Source organism: Bombina bombina, chromosome 7, assembly GCF_027579735.1.
Source record: "Bombina bombina isolate aBomBom1 chromosome 7, aBomBom1.pri, whole genome shotgun sequence".
NCBI classification, from domain to species: Eukaryota; Metazoa; Chordata; class Amphibia; order Anura; family Bombinatoridae; genus Bombina; species Bombina bombina.
In genome coordinates, this window is record NC_069505.1 from 38,939,893 (window position 1) to 38,962,511 (window position 22,619).

The 22,619-nt window shown below is 43.1% G+C and overlaps 1 protein-coding gene across 1 annotated transcript in view; it reads left to right on the top strand.

Annotated features, from left to right (window-relative positions):
* Nucleotides 1-22,619, top strand: part of CCDC88B (coiled-coil domain containing 88B) — a 217,907-nt gene that overhangs the window by 28,308 nt on the left and 166,980 nt on the right. Inside the window, exons 4-8 of the mRNA XM_053720050.1 lie at nt 1,538-1,607; nt 1,701-1,759; nt 6,837-6,920; nt 7,423-7,563; nt 8,941-9,107. Coding sequence (XP_053576025.1) covers nt 1,538-1,607; nt 1,701-1,759; nt 6,837-6,920; nt 7,423-7,563; nt 8,941-9,107 — 521 coding nt within the window. The remainder of the gene's footprint in view (nt 1-1,537; nt 1,608-1,700; nt 1,760-6,836; nt 6,921-7,422; nt 7,564-8,940; nt 9,108-22,619) is intronic.

Genomic DNA, 22,619 nt, shown 5'->3' on the forward strand with positions numbered 1-22,619 from the left:
AGTTATCAGTCATGTACTTGATATAAAGGGGGCTGCACAGGGCATGCATCTGACCTGAGTTATCAGTCATATACCTGATATAAAGGGGATTGCAGGGGCCATGAATTTGACCTTAGTTATCAGTCATGTACTTGATATAAAGGGGATTGCAGGGGCTATGCATCTGACCTGAGTTATCAGTCATGTACTTGATATAAAGGGGGCTGCAGGGGCCATGCATCTCACCTGAGTTATCAGTCATGTACTTGATATAACGGGAGTTGCAGGGGTCATGCATCTGACCTGAGTTATCAGTCATGTACTTGATATAAAGGGTTTTGCAGATGCCATGCATCTCACCTGAGTTATCAGTCATGTACTTGATATAAAGGGGGCTGCAGGGGTCATGCACCTCACCTGAGTTATCAGTCATGTACCTTATATAAAGGGGGTTGCAGAGGCCATGCACCTCACCTGAGTTATCAGTCATGTACCTGATATAAAGAGGGTTGCAGGGGCCATGCATCTTACCTGAGTTATCAGTCATGTACTTGATATAAAGGGGGTTGCAGGGGCCATGCATCTGACCTGAGTTATCAGTCATGTACTTGATATAAAGGGGATTGCAGATGCCATGCATCTCACCTGAGTTATCAGTCATGTACTTGATATAAAGGGGATTGCAGATGCCATGCATCTCACCTGAGTTATCAGTCATATACCTGATATAAAGGGGATTGCAGGGGCCATGAATCTGACCTGAGTTATCAGTCATGTACTTGATATAAAGGGGATTACATGGGCTATGCATCTGACCTGAGTTATCAGTCATGTACTTAATATAAAGGGGGCTGCAGGGGCCATGCATTTCACCTGAGTTATCAGTCATGTACCTGATATAAAGGGGGTTGCAGGGGCCATGCATCTCACCTGAGTTATCAGTCATGTACTTGATATAAAGGGGGCTGCAGGGGCCATGCATCTGAGCTGAGTTCTCACATAGCTCCTGATTCTTTAAAGCTTTCTTCTCTGGTGAATTTATCTAAGAGATCTTGACAGTAATGCAAGGTCCCTCAAATAATTTTAGAAAGTTAAATTTTAGTTTGAGAGCTATTAATATCACTAAGCAGGGTTTCCATTGTAAAGGAGAGAAAAATACATTATAATATAATACTCAAAAAAGTTTTTGTGTGATTTCTCTTCATGCTGGTGAGTTTTTGATAATCTGGCTCTTTGCCAGTTACCTGATATAAAGGGGGCAGCAGGGCCCATGCATCTGATCTGAGTTGTCAGTCATGTCCTTGATATAAAGGGGGCTGCAGGGGCCAATCATATGATCTGACATATGCATATAGCTGACAACCTCAAGTCTTTGTTCTTGTTTTATAAGTATACATTTCACTCTCTATAGTTATATATAAATCAGTATTAATAGTATTAGTATTATCACTATAAAGCTACTCTTGAGTGTTATTCAATGGGTGGGAGCAGAAACATTCCTTGCACTGGGGCCCATTAACCATTAGTTCAGGTGCTATAATATATACATCTGTTTTAGGAAGAGCTCCAGCAGTTAATCCTGATGCAGCTACCTGACATCTCACTGATATTGCAAGAGCCATTCACAGGTCAGTGTATGTGATCAGACCCAGCAACTCTTGCCCCTCTCGCTGCTCAAACTGCCCCATCTGCTACATATTGCCTCTGTTTCTCTCCTAAAGATGGCGCTGTGCAGGAAATGGAGAAGCTGGTCTCTTTGTTGCTTGGGGCTGCAGTCCAGGTAGTTTATCTAACACACAGATGCATACATAGACACACACTCATATAGATGCATACATAGGCACACACTCATATAGATGCATACATAGACACACACTCATATAGATGCATACATAGACACACACTCACACATACACATGCATACATAGACACACTCACACATACACATGCTTACATACACACTCACACATGCATACATACACACTCATACACATACAGATGCAAACACACACAGACTCATATAGATGCATACATAGACACACACTCATACACATGCAAACATACACACTCACACATGCATACATACACACTCACACTCATGCACATACAGATGCAAACACACACACACTCATATAGATACATACATACACACACACACTCATACACATACAGATGCAAACACACACACACTCATATAGATGCATACACAGACACACCCTCATACACATGCATGCATACATACACACACACTCATACACATACAGATGCAAACACACACACACTCATATAGATGCATACACAGACACACCCTCATACACATGCATGCATACATACACACTCATACACATACAGATGCAAACACACACACTCATATAGATGCATGCATACACACACACTCATATAGATACACACACTCATATAAATACACACGCACTCATATAGATACACACACTCATATAGATGTATACATACACACACACACTCATATCGATACACACACACTCATATAGATACACATGCACTCATATAGATACACACACTCATATAGATGCATACATAGACACACACACTCATATAGATACACACACACACACTCATATAGATACACCCGCATTCATATAGATACACACACACTCACATAGATACACACGCACTCATATAGATGCATACATACACACACACACACTCATATAGATACACACACTCATATAGATACACACACTCCTATAGATACACACACACACTCATATACTGTAGATACACACGCACACTCATATAGATGCATACATACACACACTCACACTCATATAGATACACACACACTCCTATAGATACACACACACACTCATATAGATGGATACATACACACACACACACACTCATATAGATACACACGCACTCATATAGATACACACACACACTCATATAGATGCATACACACACTAATATAGATACACACACACTCCTATAAAAACACACACACACACTCATATAGATACACACACAGTCATATAGATACACACACACTCATATAGATGCATACATACACACACTAATATAGATACACACACACTCCTATAGATACACACACACACACTCATATAGATACACACACACTCATATAGATGCATACATACACACACTCATATAGATACACACACACTCATATAGATACACACACACTCATATAGATACACACGCACTCATATAGATGCATACATACACACACACACTCATATAGATGAATACATACACACACACTCATATAGATACACACACTCATATAGATACACACACACACTCATATAAATACACACACACTCATATAGATACACACACACTCATATAGATGCATGCATACACACACACACACACTCATATAGATACACACACACTCATATAGATGCATACATACACACACACACTCATATAGATACACACACACTCATATAGATACACACGCACTCATATAGATGCATACATACACACACACTCCTATAGATACACACACACACACTCATATAGATGCATACATACACACACACTCATATAGATACACACACACTCATAATCTTGCATGCATACATACACACACACTCTCATACACATGCATATACACACTCATACTCATGCATACATACACAAACTCATACACATGAACACACACACACTCATACTCATGCATATATACACACACTCATACACATGCATACATACACACACACACTTATACACATGCATACACACACACTTATACACATGCATACACACACACTCATACACATGCATACATACTCACACTCATACACATGCATACATACACACACATACTCATATACATGCATACACACATACACACTCATACACATTCATACATACACACACATACACATGCATACACACACACACTCATACACCTGCATACATACACACACAAACACACAGTCATACACATGCATACACACACAGACAGTCATACACACACTCATACACATACATACACACACACACACACACACACTCATACACATGCATACACACACACACATTCATACACATGCATACACACACTCATGCATATGCATACATACATACACACACACACTCATACACATGCATAAATACACTCATACACATACATACACACACACTCATACATATGCATACATACACACACATACACATGCATACATACATACACATGCATACACACACACACTCATACATATGCATACATACACACACATGCATACACACACACTCATACACACTCATACATATGCATACATACACACGTACACATGCATACATACACACACACACACACACACACACACTCATACACATGCATACACATGCACACTCATACACATGCATGCATACATACACAAACACACACTCATACACATGCATACATGCGCACCCACACACTCATACACATGCATACATGCGCACCCACACACTCATACACATGCATACATGCGCACCCACACACTCATACACATGCATACATGCACACACACACACATACACATGCACGCACACACTCATACACATGCATACACACACACTCATACACATGCATACATACACACACATACTTATATACATGCATACACACTGATACACATTCATACATATACACACATACACATGCATACACACACTCATACACATGCATACACACACTCTCATACACACACACACACTCATACGCATACATACACACACTCATACACATGCAAACATACACACACAGACATACACATGCATACACACACAGACACTCATACACATACATACACACACACTCATACACATGCATATACACACACATTCATACACATGCATACACACACACACACACACTCATACATATGCATACATACACACATACACATGCATGTATACACACACACTCATAGACATGCATACACACACACTCATACACATGCATGCATACATATCCACACACACACATGCATACACACACACGCTCATACTCATGCAGATAAATACATACACACACACTCATGCAGATAGATAGATACACACACACACTCATGCAGATAGATAGATACATACATACACACTCATACACATGCATACACACACACTCATACACATGCATACACACTCATACACACACTTATACACATGCATTCATACGCACACTCATACACATGCATACACACACACACATGCATGCATACACACACAGACACTCATACACATACATACACACACACTCATACACATGCATATACACACACACATTCATACACATGCATACACACACACTCATACATATGCATACATACACACATACACATGCATGCATACACACACACTCATACACATGCATACACACACTCATACACATGCATACATACACACACTCATACACATGCATACATACACACACTCATACACATACATACATACACACACACACATACACATGCATACACACACACACAGACACTCATACACATGCATACACACACACTCATACACATGCATATACACACATTCATACACATGCATACACACACACTCATACATATGCATACATACACACATACACATGCATGCATACACACACACTCATACACATGCATACACACACACTCATACACATGCATACATACATATCAACACACACACTCATACACATGCATACACACACATGCTCATACTCATGCAGATAAATACATACACACACACACTAATGCAGATAGATATATACATACACATGCATACATACACACTCATACACATGCATACATACACATGTATACGCACACACTCATACACATGCATACACACACACTCATACACATGCATACACACACACTCATACGCATACATACACACTCTCATACACATGCATACATACACACACTCATACACATGTATACATACACACACATACACATACATACACACACAGACACTCATACACATACATACACACGCATATACACACACACATTCATACACATGCATACACACACACACACACTCATACATATGCATACATACACACATACACATGCATGCATACACACATACTCATACACATGCATACACACACACTCATACACATGCATACACACACTCATACACATGCATACATACATATCCACACACACACTCATACACATGCATACACACACATGCTCATACGCATGCAGATAAATATATATACACACACACTCATGCAGATAGATACATACATACACACTCATACACATGCATACATACACACTCATACACATGCATACATACACATGCATACACACACACTCATACACATGCATACACACTCATACGCATGCATACATACACACACTCATACGCATGCATACACACACACACACACACACACATGCATACATACACTCATACACATGTATACATACACATAAACACTCATACACATGCATACACACACTCATACACATACATACACACACACACTCACAGATAGATGCATATGCAAACTCACACACTTATGCATGGATACACACATATGCTTACACAAATACACATATATACACACACAGATACGAGCATATGCATACACACAGATACAAGCATATGCATACACACAGATACACGCATATGCATACACACAGATACACACGTATGCATACACATACAGTATATACACACACAGATACACATATATACACACAGATACACACAGATGCATACACATATATACACACACATATACAAATATTTACACACAGATACACACATAAGTAGATACACACATACACACATATATACACACACAAATCTTGTGTCTACTCATAATAACGGCTGAACATAATGTCTTATAACCTCAGTGCGATGGGCGAGAGCAGATCATTTCTGGCATCCGAAGGCTCAATCTGGATTCACAAACCAAACTGGCAGAGAAAATACAGGAGGTAAAATATTCTTCTTTGCTCTTTCCCTCAATAACTCACAATCCGTTACACACATCAAACATAATATGATAATGAGTCAATTCAGTATGAATGAAAAACACAGAAGTGTTAATGGTTAGCAAGACAAATAAACATTGTCAGTAAAAGCCTGAAACGCGTTAGTAATCATCATGTGACCTATGAGTTTGCTTACCATCAGCTTACTTTTGTTTTGTGCAGCTCGCGAGATGCTCGGTCAGGATAACCATTTGTCCCTTATAACTAATTTTCTCAGATATCAGTGTCAGCATCCACTTATTTCTTCCTTTTTTCTTACCTTTCACACATTTCCTATTTTGTAACCTTTATCTTCTCACAAGCTGTATTGTGTAATATATCTTAAAATTCCTTCTCTTAAATGCAACAGAGAAAAAAAAACTTTATGCCCATTTCTATAACTGCACTTTTTAATGTTTTTATTTATTAATTTATCTATTTTTTATTTTTTTACATTTTCCTCTAGATGACTCAGGATTCTCAGAAGATGATAGCATGGCCAGTAACGGAATTATCTCACCTTTCTCACACTGATCTGGAAGAGACTGTCTGCGTGTTGAGCAATCACCTGCAAGATGTCTTGAAACAGAGGGACAATGCCCAAGAGGTGAGGAAATTGTTCAACTATTTCAAAGGGCTTCAACATTGGAATATCACTTGCTGATTAAAACTCACGTTTCTGGAGAGATTGTGCTTCGTAGACCTCACTCCATAGTCAGCTGTAAGATTTGTAACCGCACAGAAGCCCTCAAACCTAGTGCCGTAGATGTAATACGTAGGTACAAAACCCTTTATCCAAAACTGCCTGAGACCGGAAATGGTTTGGATTTTGGAATAGTTTGGATATTTAAATATTTGTATATTTGCATCTGTAAAGTTAGACAGTTTGGAGAGGATATGGGACCAAGTGCAGACAACATCTTATATCATTTAGGTGATATTTGTCATAATATAACTTATACATGTAACCTAAACTTAGTTTTGTAACCTGTTTAATGCGTTTGTATGCACAGTTACCCTCAGAAAGATACTACAGTACTGTAATCAGATAGTTGCAGACGAGCATTTTAAGATTGTGACTGGGAATGACAGATGGTAAACTTTTAATCATTTTATATAAAAAAAATAGAAAAAAAAATGACATCACATAAAAAAGAAAAGCTCTATTTCATGAGAGCATACTTAGGTAGGATTGCGAGCATGCATGTAGTATAGGTATTATCTAATTTGTTTTGTTCTCTTGGTATCCTTTGCTGAAAAAGATACCTAGGTAGGCCAAGGAGCTGCTGATTGGTAGCTGCACATACTTGACTCATGTTATTGGCTCACCCAATGCATTAAATAGCTCCCAGTAATGCATTGCTGCTTCTTCAACAAAGGATATAAAGTGAACAAAGCAAATTAGATAATAGAAGCACATTGGAAAGTTATTTAAAACTGTATTCTGTATCTGAATCATGAAAGACATTTTTTGGGTTTCATGTCCCTTTAAAGGGGCCGTAAAGTCAAAGTTAAACTTTTATGGTTAAGGTAGAGCATGTGATTTCAAACAACTTAATTTATTTCTATTATCAATTTTGCTTCTTTCCCTTGGTATCCTTTGCTGAAGAGTAAATCTTGTTTGGCTGCTAGGAGCTCAGGAGTGTGCATGTGTCTTTAGCAGTCTAATTATATATATATATAACACAGCTATAAACAATGTTGCAAACACTGCTGTCAGATGGCTAAAGACACGTGCACGCTCCTGAACTCCTATCAGCCTACCAATATTTACTTTTCAACAACAAAGGATACCAAGAGAATGAAGCAAAATTAATAATAGAAGTAAACTGGACAGTTGTTTACAATGTTAGTTAAGTTTCATGTTGACTTTACTGTCCCTTTAATGTCTGCGTTGAGTTTTTAACTATAGACTAAATAAAAATCAAGGCTTTAGGAGTGGCCAATAGAATTGTTTTTACTAAAAATCACTTTCTTTTCACAGCGTCTGTCTCTTCTCTGTTTTGAACATCGGTCTAACGTAATCCCAACTAATGATTCTGGGTTGCAAGGTGGAACCAAAAATACGACTTCTGCTCCCCAAACTTGGCAGAATCACTCGCTGCAAATTGCTGATCTACAGAGCAAACTACGCCGTGTGCGCCAGGAGCTGTAAGTGTGCCTGTGAGAGAGAGAAAGAGAGAGAGAGAGGGTAGATAAAGACACCAGGAGCTGTAAGTGTGCCTGGTGAGAGAGAGAGAGAGAGAGGGTAGATAAGACACCAGGAGCTGTAAGTGTGCCTGTGAGAGAGAGAGAAAGAGAGAGAGAGAGAGAGAGAGAGAGAGAGAGAGAGGGTAGATAAAAATGCCAGGAGCTGTAAATGTGCCTGGTGAGAGAGAGAGAGAGAGAGAGAGAGGGTAGATAAAGACACCAGGAGCTGTAAGTGTGCCTGTGAGAGAGAGAGAAAGAGAGAGAGAGAGAGAGAGAGAGAGAGAGAGGGTAGATAAAAATGCCAGGAGCTGTAAATGTGCCTGGTGAGAGAGAGAGAGAGAGAGAGAGAGAGAGAGGGGGTAGATAAAGACACCAGGAGCTGTAAGTGTGCCTCTGTGAGAGAGATAGAGAGAGAGAGAGAGAGAGAGAGAGAGAGGGTAGATAAAGACACCAGGAGCTGTAAGTGTGCCTGTGAGAGAGAGAGAAAGAGAGAGAGAGAGAGAGAGAGAGAGAGAGGGTAGATAAAAATGCCAGGAGCTGTAAATGTGCCTGGTGAGAGAGAGAGAGAGAGAGAGAGAGAGAAAGAGAGAAAGGGTAGATAAAGACACCAGGAGCTGTAAGTGTGCCTGGTGAGAGAGAGAGAGAGAGAGAGAGAGAGAGAGAGAGAGAGAGAGAGAGAGAGAGAGAGAGAGAGAGAGAAAGGGTAGATAAAGATGCCAGGAGCTGTAAGTGTGCCTGCTGAGAGAGAGAGAAAGAGAGAAAGGGTAGATAAAGGCACCAGGAGCAGTAAGTGTGCCTGGTGAGAGAGAGAGAGAGAGAGAGAGAGAGAGAGAGCGGGTAGATAAAGACACCAGGAGCTGTAAGTGTTCCTGTGAGAGAGAGAGAAAGAGAGAGAGGGTAGATAAAGACACCAGGAGCTGTAAGTGTTCCTGTGAGAGAGAGAGAAAGAGAGAGAGGGTAGATAAAGACACCAGGAGCTGTAAGTGTGCCTGGTGAGAGAGATAGAGAGAGAGAGAGAGCGGGTAGATAAAGACACCAGGAGCTGTAAGTGTGCCTGGTGAGAGAGAGAGAAAGAGAGAAAGGGTAGATAAAGACACCAGGAGCTGTAAGTGTGCCTGGTGAGAGAGAGAGAGAGAGAGAGAGAGAGAGAGAGGGTAGATAAAGACACCAGGAGCTGTAAGTGTGCCTGGTGAGAGAGAGAGAGAGAGAGAGAGAGAGAGAGAGAGGGTAGATAAAGACACCAGGAGCTGTAAGTGTGCCTGGTGAGAGAGAGAGAGAGAGAGAGAGAGAGAGAGAGAGAGAGAGAGAGAGAGAGAGAGAAAGAGAGAAAGGGTAGATAAAGACACCAGGAGCTGTAAGTGTGCCTGGTGAGAGAGAGAGAGAAAGAGAGAGAGCGGGTAGATAAAGACACCAGGAGCTGTAAGTGTGCCTGGTGAGAGAGAGAGAGAGAGAGAGAGAGAGAGAGAGAAAGGGTAGATAAAGACACCAGGAGCTGTAAGTGTGCCTGCTGAGAGAGAGAGAAAGAGAGAAAGGGTAGATAAAGATGCTAGGAGCTGTAAGTGTGCCTGGTGTGAGAGAGAGAGAGAGAGAGAGAGAGAGAGAGAGAGAGAGAAAGGGTAGATAAAGACACCAGGAGCTGTAAGTGTGCCTGGTGAGAGAGAGAGAGAAAGGGTAGATAAAGACACCAGGGGCTGTAAGTGTGCCTGGTGAGAGAGAGAGAGAGAGAGAGAGAGAGAGAGAGAGAGAGAGAAAGGGTAGATAAAGACGCCAGGAGCTGTAAGTGTGCCTGGTGAGAGAGAGAGAGAGAGAGAGAGAGAGAGAGAGAGAGAGAGAGAGAGAGAGAGGAAGGGTAGATAAAGACACCAGAGAGAGAGAGAGAGAGAGAAAACATAATTTATGTAAGAACTTACCTGATAAATTCATTTCTTTCATATTAGCAAGAGTCCATGAGCTAGTGACTTATGGGAATATACAATCCTACCAGGAGGGGCAAAGTTTCCCAAACCTCAAAATGCCTATAAATACACCCCTCACCACACCCACAATTCAGTTTAACGAATAGCCAAGAAGTGGGGTGATAAGAAATGGAGCCAAAGCATCAAAAAATAAGGAATTGGAATAATTGTGCTTTATACAAAAAAATCATAACCACCACAAAAAAGGGTGGGCCTCATGGACTCTTGCTAATATGAAAGAAATGAATTTATCAGGTAAGTTCTTACATAAATTATGTTTTCTTTCATGTAATTAGCAAGAGTCCATGAGCTAGTGACGTATGGGATAGTAAATACCCAAGATGTGGAACTTCCACGCAAGAGTCACTAGAGAGGGAGGGATAAAATAAAGACAGCCAATTCCGCTGAAAAATAATCCACAACCCAAAACAAAAGTTTTAATCTTAATAATGAAAAAAACTGAAATTATAAGCAGAAGAATCAAACTGAAACAGCTGCCTGAAGTACGTTTCTATCAAAAACTGCTTCAGAAGAAGAGAAAACATCAAAATGGTAGAATTTAGTAAAAGTATGCAAAGAAGACCAAGTTGCTGCTTTGCAAATCTGATCAACAGAAGCTTCATTCCTAAATGCCCAGGAAGTAGAAACTGACCTAGTAGAATGAGCCGTAATCCTTTGAGGCGGAGATTTACCCGACTCTACATAAGCATGATGAATCAAAGACTTTAACCAAGATGCCAAAGAAATGGCGGAGGCCTTCTGACCTTTCCTGGAACCAGAAAAGATAACAAAAAGACTAGAAGTCTTTCTAAAATCCTTAGTAGCTTCAACATAATATTTTAAAGCTCTTACTACATCCAAAGAATGTAAAGATCTCTCCTTTGAATTCTTAGGATTAGGGCACAATGAAGGGACAACAATTTCTCTACTAATGTTGTTAGAATTCACAACCTTAGGCAAAAATTGAAATGAAGTCTGCAACACCGCCTTATCCTGATGAAAAATCAGAAAAGGAGACTCACAAGAAAGAGAAGATAATTCAGAAACTCTTCTAGCAGAAGAGATGGCCAAAAGGAACAGAACTTTCCAAGAAAGTAATTTAATATCCAGAGAATGCATAGGTTCAAATGGAGGAGCTTGTAAAGCCCTGAGAACCAAATTAAGACTCCAAGGAGGAGAGATTGACTTAATAACAGGTTTGATACGAACCAAAGCCTGTACAAAACAATGAATATCAGGAAGATTAGCAATCTTTCTGTGAAAAAGAACAGAAAGAGCAGAGATTTGTCCTTTCAAGGAACTTGCAGACAAACCTTTATCCAAACCATCCTGAAGAAACTGTAAAATTCTAGGAATTCTAAAAGAATGCCAGGAGAATTTATGAGAAGAACACCAAGAAATGTAAGTCTTCCAGACTCGATAATAAATCTTCCTAGACACAGATTTACGAGCCTGTAACATAGTATTAATCACTGAGTCAGAGAAACCTCTATGACTAAGAATCTAGCGTTCAATTTCCATACCTTCAAATTAAATTATTGGAGATCATGATGGAAAAAAAGGCCTTGAGATAGAAGGTCTGGTCTTAACGGAAGAGTCCAAAGTTGGTAACTGGCCATCCGAATGAGATCCGCATACCAAAAGCTGTGAGGCCATGCTGGAGCCACCAGCAGTACAAACGAACGTTCCATTAGAATTTTGGAAATCACTTTTGGAAGAAGAACTAGAGGCGGAAAGATATAGGCAGGATGATAATTCCAAGGAAGCGACAACGCGTCCACTGCCTCCGCCTGAGGATCCCTGGATCTGGACAGATACCTGGGAAGTTTCTTGTTTAGATGAGAGGCCATCAGATCTATTTCTGGAAGTCCCCAGATTTGAACAATCTAAAGAAATACCCCTGGGTGAAGAGACCATTCGCCGGGATGTAACGTCTGACGACTGAGATAATCCGCTTCCCATTTGTCTACACCTGGGATGTGAACCGCAGAGATTAGACAGGAGCTGGATTCCGCCCATAGAAGTATCCGAGATACTTCTTTCATAGCCTGAGGACTGTGAGTCCCACTTTGATGATTGACATATGCCACGGTTGTGACATTGTCTGTCTGAAAACAAATAAACGATTCTCTCTTCAGAAGAGGCCAGAACTGAAGAGCTCTGAAAATCGCACGGAGTTCCAAAATGTTGATTGGTAATCTCGCCTCATGAGATTCCCAAACCCCCTGCGCTGTCAGAGACCCCCATACAGCACCCCAACCTGACAGACTCGCATCTGTTGAGATCACAGTCCAGGTTGGACGAACAAAAGAAGCCCCTTGGATTAAACGATGGTGATCTATCCACCACGTCAGATAGTGTCGTACATTGGGATTTAAGGATATTAATTGTGATATCTTTGTATAATCCCTGCACCACTGGTTCAGCATACAAAGCTGAAGAGGTCACATGTGAAAACGAGCAAAGGGGATCGCGTCCGATGTAGCAGTCATAAGACCTAGAATTTCCATGCATAAAGCTACCGAAGGGAATGATTGAGACTGAAGGTTTCGACAGGCTGAAACCAATTTCAGACGTCTCTTTTCTGTTAGAGACAAGGTCATGGACACTGAATCTATTTGAAAACCCAAAAAGGTTACCTTTGTCTGAGGAATCAATGAACTCTTTGGTACATTGATCCTCCAACCATGTCTTTGAAGAAACGACACAAGTTGATTCGTATGAGATTCTGCAGAATGTGAAGACTGAGCAAGTACCAAGATATCGTCCAAATAAGGAAATACCGCAATACCCTGTTCTCTGATTACAGAGAGAAGGGCACCGAGAACTTTTGAAAAGATCCTTGGAGCAGTTGCTAGGCCAAACGGAAGGGCCACAAACTGGTAATGCTTGTCTAGAAAAAAGAATCTCAGAAATTGAAAGTGATCTGGTTGAATTGGAATATGAAGGTATGCATCCTGTAAATCTATTGTGGACATATAATGCCCTTGCTGAACAAAAGGCAGAATAGTCCTTATAGTTACCATTTTGAATGTCAGTATCCTTACATAGCGATTCAATATTTTTAGATCCAGAACTGGTCTGAAGGAATTCTCCTTCTTTGGTACAATGAATAGATTTGAGTAAAACCCCAGACCCTGTTCCAGAACTGGAACTGGCACAATTACCCCAGCCAACTCTAGATCTGAAACTCATTTCAGAAACACCTGAGCCTTCACTGGGTTTATTGGAATGCGAGAGAGAAAAAATCTTCTCGCAGGTGGCCTTACCTTGAAACCTATTCTGTACCTTTGTGAAGCAATGTTCTGAATCCAAAGACTGTGAATCGAATTGATCCAAATATCTTTGAAAAATCGTAACCTGCCCCCTACCAGATGTGCTGGAATGAGGGCCGCACCTTCATGTGGACTTGGGAGCTGGCTTTGACTTTCTAAAAGGCTTGGATTTATTCCAGACTGGAGAAGGCTTCCAAATGGAAACCGTTCCCTTAGGGGAAGGGTCAGGCTTTTGTTCCTTATTGTGACGAAAGGAACGAAAATGATTAGCAGCCCTGTATTTATCTTTAGATTTTTTGTCCTGAGGCAAAAAGGATCCTTTCCCCCCAGTAACAGTTGAAATAATAGAATCCAACTGAGAACCAAACAATTTATTACCTTGGAAAGAAAGAGAAAGCAAAGTTGACTTAGAAGTCATATCTGCATTCCAAGTTTTAAGCCATAAAGCTCTTCTAGCTAAAATAGCTAAAGACATATACCTGACATCAATTCTAATGATATCAAAGATGGCATCACAAATAAAGTTATTAGCATGTTGAAGAAGTTTAACAATGCTATGAGTATTATGGTCTGACACTTGTTGCGCTAAAGCCTCCAACCAGAAAGTGGAGGCAGCAGCAACATCAGCCAAATAAATAGCAGGTCTAAGAAGATTACCTGAACATAAATAAGCTCTCCTTAGAAAGGATTCAAGTTTCCTATCTAAAGGATGAAGTACTATCTGCCGTAGGAATAGTAGTACGTTTAGCAAGAGTAGGGATTTTGTCCCAAAACTCTAATCTATCAGATGGCACAGTGTACAGTTTCTTAAACCTTTGAGAAGGAGTAAATGAAGTACCCAGATTATTCCATTCCCTAGAAATTGCTTCAGAAATAGCATCAGGGACAGGAAAAACTTCTGGAATAACTATATGAGGTTTGAAAACCGAATTTAAACGCTTAGTAACTGTTACAGAAGCATTAGTTATTTTGTTGTGAAGAGCTTATTTCCCAGCAGCAATGCCTGAACCAGCAAGCCAGCGCCTAAGAAGGGCTCCAAGAAAACCGTAACAAGTATCATTTCATAAAGAGTTAACTTTTTTTTTCAGCTTTTAGAAACTATTGCCTAAATACACGTTTGCTGGCCTCAGCTCTAAGTTTAGTGATAACCAATCCCATTGTCTAATCACCTCTGGAGCCAGACTGCTAATTGATAAGATGAACTTGTAAACTTGTTATCTTAAGTACTGTAATCCTATTGTGGCCTGTCAAAGGACAGTTCTCTCTATCTAAATGTGTGATGGGGGATTTTGTGCTTCCCCCCCTCTCCCCCTGGGAGTGCCCTGTGTGCATGTAACCTTAATAAAAAGCAGGCTGGGCATCCCAGTCCTGAGTTCTTGTTTGACCCTCAATCGCAGCGTTGACTCGTTTTTGTGGGCAGAAGGGTATCCTAGCTGTACTGCAGCTAAGGGAGATTATTCTATATTTGCGAGACTCATATAGAATACTATGGAAAGCAGCTTCTCCCCTCTTTAGCAATAGGGATCCAGGCTACTAAGCGGTCCATCTCTCAGCAAGACTAAGGGTAACCGTAACATTTGGCGGCAGCGGCGGGATTTTCCTGGATTTCCTAGGAGAGGTACAGAACGGATGGAGAGCGCTTACGAAAAATTGAAGCGTACAACCCTAAAGGATTTACTTGAAAGCAGAGGGGGGTACGCCAGCAACCGGCCGAGGAGAGAGCTGATCGCAGAATTGACCGAACTGGATCAGAGCTTCACAATGGCGGAAACACCGACCACGATTAGTGACGAAAAAAACAGGATTGTTCGGGAAAGGCTCTCATTATACGGGCCGAACCCCTCCATGGAATTGGTACAGCAGTTGATGGCGGAGGCGGACGAGGATATACGAGAGACTCGAGCCCACGAACTCAACCTAGCGAACACACACCGCAATGCTGAAGCCCCGCAGGTAATCATCCCTGTCGAAAATGCTGGGAGGCCCAAGATACCCTATGCGGCATTTCGACCCTTCCTAGAGAGCGAGACAGGGATTGATGAATATTTGGCGGACTTCGAAAGGCAATGTGCCCTGCACCAGATTCCCAACAGAGAGTGGCCCACGATATTGTCTGGGAAACTATCCGGGCGAGCCCTGGAAGCCTTTCGTACTCTGGGTGCTGAGGAAGTGACACAGTATGAGCTAGTTAAGGAGACACTGTTGCGACGGTACGCTGTAACTCCGGACACGTATCGCCGACAGTTTCGGGGCACAGAAAAGAAGCCTAACGATACCCATATGGAATGGGCGCACCGAATGCGGAGAGCGGCAAATCACTGGCTGAGCGGAAGTAAAGCGGTGACTGGGGAGGAAATTTTACAATTGTTTCTCTTAGAACATTTTTATAATGGCATGGAACAGCAAGGGAAGGAATGGCTGCGAGACAGGTGGCGTTCTACCTTAGAAGAAGCAGCCAAATTGGCCGATGAACATTATGACTCCCGTCTTCACGAACCCATGAACTACCGAGCTCCAGCACGGGTCAAACCCAGAGAGGTTTACCGTGCACCCCCTCGTGCTGAATTCCGAGCCCCGGTGCCCACAGGGCCCGTCCGACACTCAGGACCACCCAATAACAGCTCTGAGCGCCCCAGACCGACTTGCCACCGATGCAAGCAACCAGGGAATTTCATGGCTAGCTGCCCCCTTAATACGCACCAGACACCCAGGAATTACAATTACCCCTCTGGGTCCTATCGTCCGGCCCGGGCCCTCTGTGTTAACCAAGAGGCCCCTATGGAGGGATATGTGGGGCCGCTTCATGAGGCAGACCCTGTATATGCTGCCTCAGATAACCGCCAGCACCATCAGCAGAGGGTATGGCTCGAGGGGCGATCTACCGAGGGATTGCGAGACACAGGGGCTACTATCACGCTGGTACAGAGTCATTTGGTGCCAGAGCACAAGCGATCCGGACAGACTGTGGCCGTTAGAGTGGCGGGGGGGGATGTGTACAAAATTCCAACAGCTAAAGTGCATCTTGATTGGGGAGCGGGAAAGGGGGCTGTGAACGTGGGCCTAATGGATAATTTACCTGCCGAAGTACTACTGGGCAACGATTTGGGCCCCATGACTTCTGCCTATGCTCCAGTATGCAACAACGAGGTGGACCCAGTGACTACACGGGCCCAAGCCCGGACGGAGCGAGAGCTCTCACCAGTGCGGGAGACACAGGTAAGACCTAACCCGACCTTGCCTGACAGGTTAGGCCCCATACCCTGGGACACCCCAGATGCTTTCGAGGCAGAGTCTAAGACTGACCCGACCTTACAAAAGTACCAGGAACGATGCAGAGACCGGAGGGGGCGGGGCAGATAACGAAACATTCTTATGGGAAAAAGGGAAACTATACCGCTGGACAGAGAAAAGGGGACAGCGTAGGCGACAGCTGGTAGTGCCCCACAAATACCATCAAGAAATCCTCAAAATAGGCCACGACATCCCCTTAGCAGGCCACCTAGCCGTAACCCGTACCCTACACCGCATTACTCACACGTTCTTTTGGCCAGGGGTGCACGCTGACGTTAGAACTTACTGTAACACCTGCGATGTGTGTCAACGAGTAGGAAGGCGAGGCGATCACCCTAAAGCCCAGCTAGTAAATATGCCCATTGTAGAGGAACCCTTCAGCCGGGTTGCTATTGACCTAGTGGGACCACTGGCTACCCCTAGTCCCTCCGGTAAGCGATACATTCTTACCGTAGTGGACTACGCTACCAGGTACCCAGAGGCTGTCGCCCTATCCAACATACAAGCGGATACGGTAGCAAATGCACTAGTACAGGTGTTCTCCCGGGTAGGATTTCCAAAAGAAATCCTATCCGACCGAGGCACCCAATTTACGGCTGAATTGACCCAACAACTCTGGCAGGTTTGCAAAATTAAGTCCCTCCTGAGCTCCCCATACCACCCCCCAGACGAACGGGCTGTGTGAGAGGTTCAATGGGACCCTCAAGCAAATGCTCAAGACGTTCACTCAGGAATACCGAGACTGGGAACGCTTCCTGCCGCACCTCCTATTTGCTTATCGGGAGGTGCCCCAGGAAACTACAGGGTTCTCTCCCTTCGAGTTGCTCTACGGAAGAAAGGTACGGGGACCCCTAAACCTGATCCGGGAGCACTGGGAGGGAGAGATGGAGGCTGACGGTGTCCCCATTGTGCCATACGTGCTGGAACTCAGGGACCGAATGGAGCAATTAGCCAAATCCGTGCAGGCTAATCTCCAGTTGGCCCAGAGAAGACAGAAAGTATGGTACGATCGGGGGGCCCGAAAGAGAATCTTCACCATAGGACAAAAGGTGTTAGTACTTAAGCCGGTGAAGACAGACAAATTGCAGGCGTCCTGGCAGGGTCCCTACCAGATCGTAGAGAAAAGGGGAGACACCACTTATGTGATAGCTAGCTGCCATGACAACAATCTTAGAAAGACATTCCATGTAAACATGCTCAAGGAATATTTTGAGCGACCAGAGAACGTGACGGCCGTATGTTGTTCCCCTCAGGAAGACCCCGACAGTTTACCCATTCCAGACCTATTAGAAAAGAGTCTCCCCACAGGTATAGTGGCGCAGGTTCAGATAGGGGACCGACTTAGCCCCACTGAAAGGGAGCAGCTCAACCAACTCCTCCAGTCCAAACACCTCACCTTCTCCCCGAAGCCAGGGTACACTACTTTAACCACCCACCAGGTAGATACTCCGGGACAAGCTCCCTCGCGCCAGGCTCCGTACCGAATCCCCGAAGCAGTTAGGACAGGAATGAAGAAGGAGATCGATGAGATGCTCCAGCTCAGGGTAATTGAGCCCTCCGATAGTCCCTGGGCCTCCCCAGTTGTCTTGGTGCCCAAGAAAGATGGGACCACCCGGTTCTGCATAGACTATCGGAGGCTCAATGAAAGTACCGTGACGGACGCTTACCCTATGCCCAGGGTAGACGAGCTACTCGATCGTATAGCCAGGGGAAATTACCTGACCACTATTGACCTCTGCAAAGGTTACTGGCAGATTCCCCTGGCCCCGGAGGCTATCCCCAAGTCGGCATTCGTCACCCCATTCGGCTTATATCAGTTTAGGGTAATGCCGTTTGGGATGAAGAATGCCCCAGCTACATTCCAGCGCTTGGTGGATAGGCTCCTGGATGGCTTCCAGAGTTTTGCTTGCGCCTACCTGGACGACATAGTGATCCACAGTGAGTCCTGGGAGGACCACTTAGCTCATTTGGGAATGGTTCTGGATCAGATCCGGGCTGCTGGCCTGACTCTGAAGCCAGAAAAATGCCACTTTGGGATGGCCGAGGTACAGTACCTGGGTCACCGGGTGGGGTGTGGAAAGCAGCGACCAGAGCCGGCCAAAATAGAAGCTGTCGCCAATTGGCCCACCCCCATCACTAAGACTCAGGTCCTAGCCTTCCTGGGCACGGCAGGGTACTATAGACGGTTCGTACCAGACTACAGCACACTTGCCAAACCCCTGACTGACTTGACCAAGAAGAACTTACCTCGACAGGTCCTGTGGTCTCCCCACTGTGAAACGGCTTTCCAGGCTCTCAAAAATGCTCTAATTAACGCTCCTGTCTTGGCGGCCCCAGCCCTTAACAAACGTTTTATCGTCCATACAGATGCTTCCATGTTCGGGCTGGGAGCCGTCCTCAGCCAAGTAGGCGAAGATGGAGGGGAGCATCCAGTTGCCTACATCAGCCGGAAGCTCCTGCCCCGCGAAGTCAGCTATGCAGCGGTCGAAAAGGAGTGTTTGGCTTTGGTGTGGGCATTAAAGAAATTGACTCCCTATTTATATGGTCAGGAGTTCACTCTGGTCACCGACCATAACCCGTTGGTGTGGCTGAACCGGGTCTCTGGAGATAACGGCAGGCTATTACGTTGGAGCTTATCGTTGCAACCCTTCAATTTCACCATTACTTACAGACCTGGGAAACAGAATGGCAACGCCGACGGGTTGTCCAGACAAACCGACCTCAGCCCCGCATAACCAGCGGTCTGGACAGCCTTAGTCTGCCCCGAAAAGGGGTCAGACCGTGTCTGCCAGAGTGTTCCACAGAAAGGGAGCACTGTTACAGAAGCATTAGTTATTTTGTTGTGAAGAGCTTATTTCCCAGCAGCAATGCCTGAACCAGCAAGCCAGCGCCTAAGAAGGGCTCCAAGAAAACCGTAACAAGTATCATTTCATAAAGAGTTAACTTTTTTTTTCAGCTTTTAGAAACTATTGCCTAAATACACGTTTGCTGGCCTCAGCTCTAAGTTTAGTGATAACCAATCCCATTGTCTAATCACCTCTGGAGCCAGACTGCTAATTGATAAGATGAACTTGTAAACTTGTTATCTTAAGTACTGTAATCCTATTGTGGCCTGTCAAAGGACAGTGCTCTCTATCTAAATGTGTGATGGGGGATTTTGTGCTTCCCCCCCTCTCCCCCTGGGAGTGCCCTGTGTGCATGTAACCTTAATAAAAAGCAGGCTGGGCATCCCAGTCCTGAGTTCTTGTTTGACCCTCAATCGCAGCGTTGACTCGTTTTTGTGGGCAGAAGGGTATCCTAGCTGTACTGCAGCTAAGGGAGATTATTCTATATTTGCGAGACTCATATAGAATACTATGGAAAGCAGCTTCTCCCCTCTTTAGCAATAGGGATCCAGGCTACTAACCGGTCAATCTCTCAGCGAGACTAAGGGTAACCGTAACAGTAGATTTAGTATCAAGAGGACTAGACTCCTCCATCTCTAATGCGATTAACACTTCTTTAAGTAAAGAACGAATAAATTCCATCTTAAATAAATATGAAGATTTATCAGTGTCAATATCTGAGATAGAATCTTCTGAACCAGATAGATCCTCATCAGAAACAGACAAGTCAGAATAATGACGGTCACTTAAAAATTCATCTGAAATATGAGAAGTTTTAAAAGACCTTTTACGTTTACTGGAAGGAGGAATAACAGACAGAGCCTTCCTAATAGATTTAGAAACAAATTCTTTTACATTAACAGGAACATGCTGAGCATTAGATGTTGAAGGAACAACAACAGGTAATGGATTATTACTAATGGAAATACTATCTGCATTAGCAAGCTTATCATGACATTCATCACAAACTACTTCCGGAGGAACAGTTACCACAAGTTTACAACAAATGCACTTAACTTTGGTAGAACCAGCATCAGGCAGCATCTTTCCAGAAGTAGATTCTGATCCAGGGTCCAGTTGAGACATCTTGCAATATGTAATAGAAATAATAATAATAATGTGAAAAAAAGGTGGAGACAAGAATAACGCCCACATTTTTTGGTGCCAAAAATGACGCCCACTTTATTGGCGCTAAGTACAACGCCTATATTTTTTGGCGCCAAGTAAGACGCCACATCCGGTGACGCCCACAAAAATGACGCCCACATTTTTGGTGCAAAAAAACGTCTGAACACAAAAAACATTGAAAAAATGGCGCAACCACGAACAACTTCCGGCGTCAATTAGGGCGCCGGAAATGACAAAATTTTTGCGCCAAAAAAGTCAGCGCCAAAAATAACGCAATAAATTGAAGCATTTTCAGCCCCCGTGAGCCTAACAGCCCACAGGGAAAAAAGTCAAATGAATAAATGTTTAAGGTTAGAAAAAATAATCCTTCATATGCATTATCCCAATAATGAAACTGACTGTCTGAAATAAGGAATACTGATTACCCTGAATCATGGCAAGTATAAGTTTAAACACATATATTTAGAACTTTAAAAATAAAGTGCCCAACCATAGCTTTAGAGTGTCAAATAAAATAAGACTTACTTACCCCAAGACACTCATCTACATATAGTAGATAGCCAAACCAGTACTGAAACGAGAATCAGTAGAGGTAATGGTATATTAGAGTATATCGTCGATCTGAAAAGGGAGGTAGGAGAAGAAATCTCTACGACCAATAACAGAGAACCTATGAAATAGATCCCGTAGAAGGAGACCATGGTATTCAAATAGGCAATACTCTCTTCACATCCCTCTGACATTCACTGCACTCTGAGAGGAAAACCGGGCTCCAGCCTGCTGCGAAGCGCATATCAACGAAGAATCTAGCACAAACTTACTTCACCACCTCCACGGGAGGCAAAGTTTGTAAAAACTGAATTGTGGGTGTGGTGAGGGGTGTATTTATAGGCATTTTGAGGTTTGGGAAACTTTGCCCCTCCTGGTAGGAATGTATAT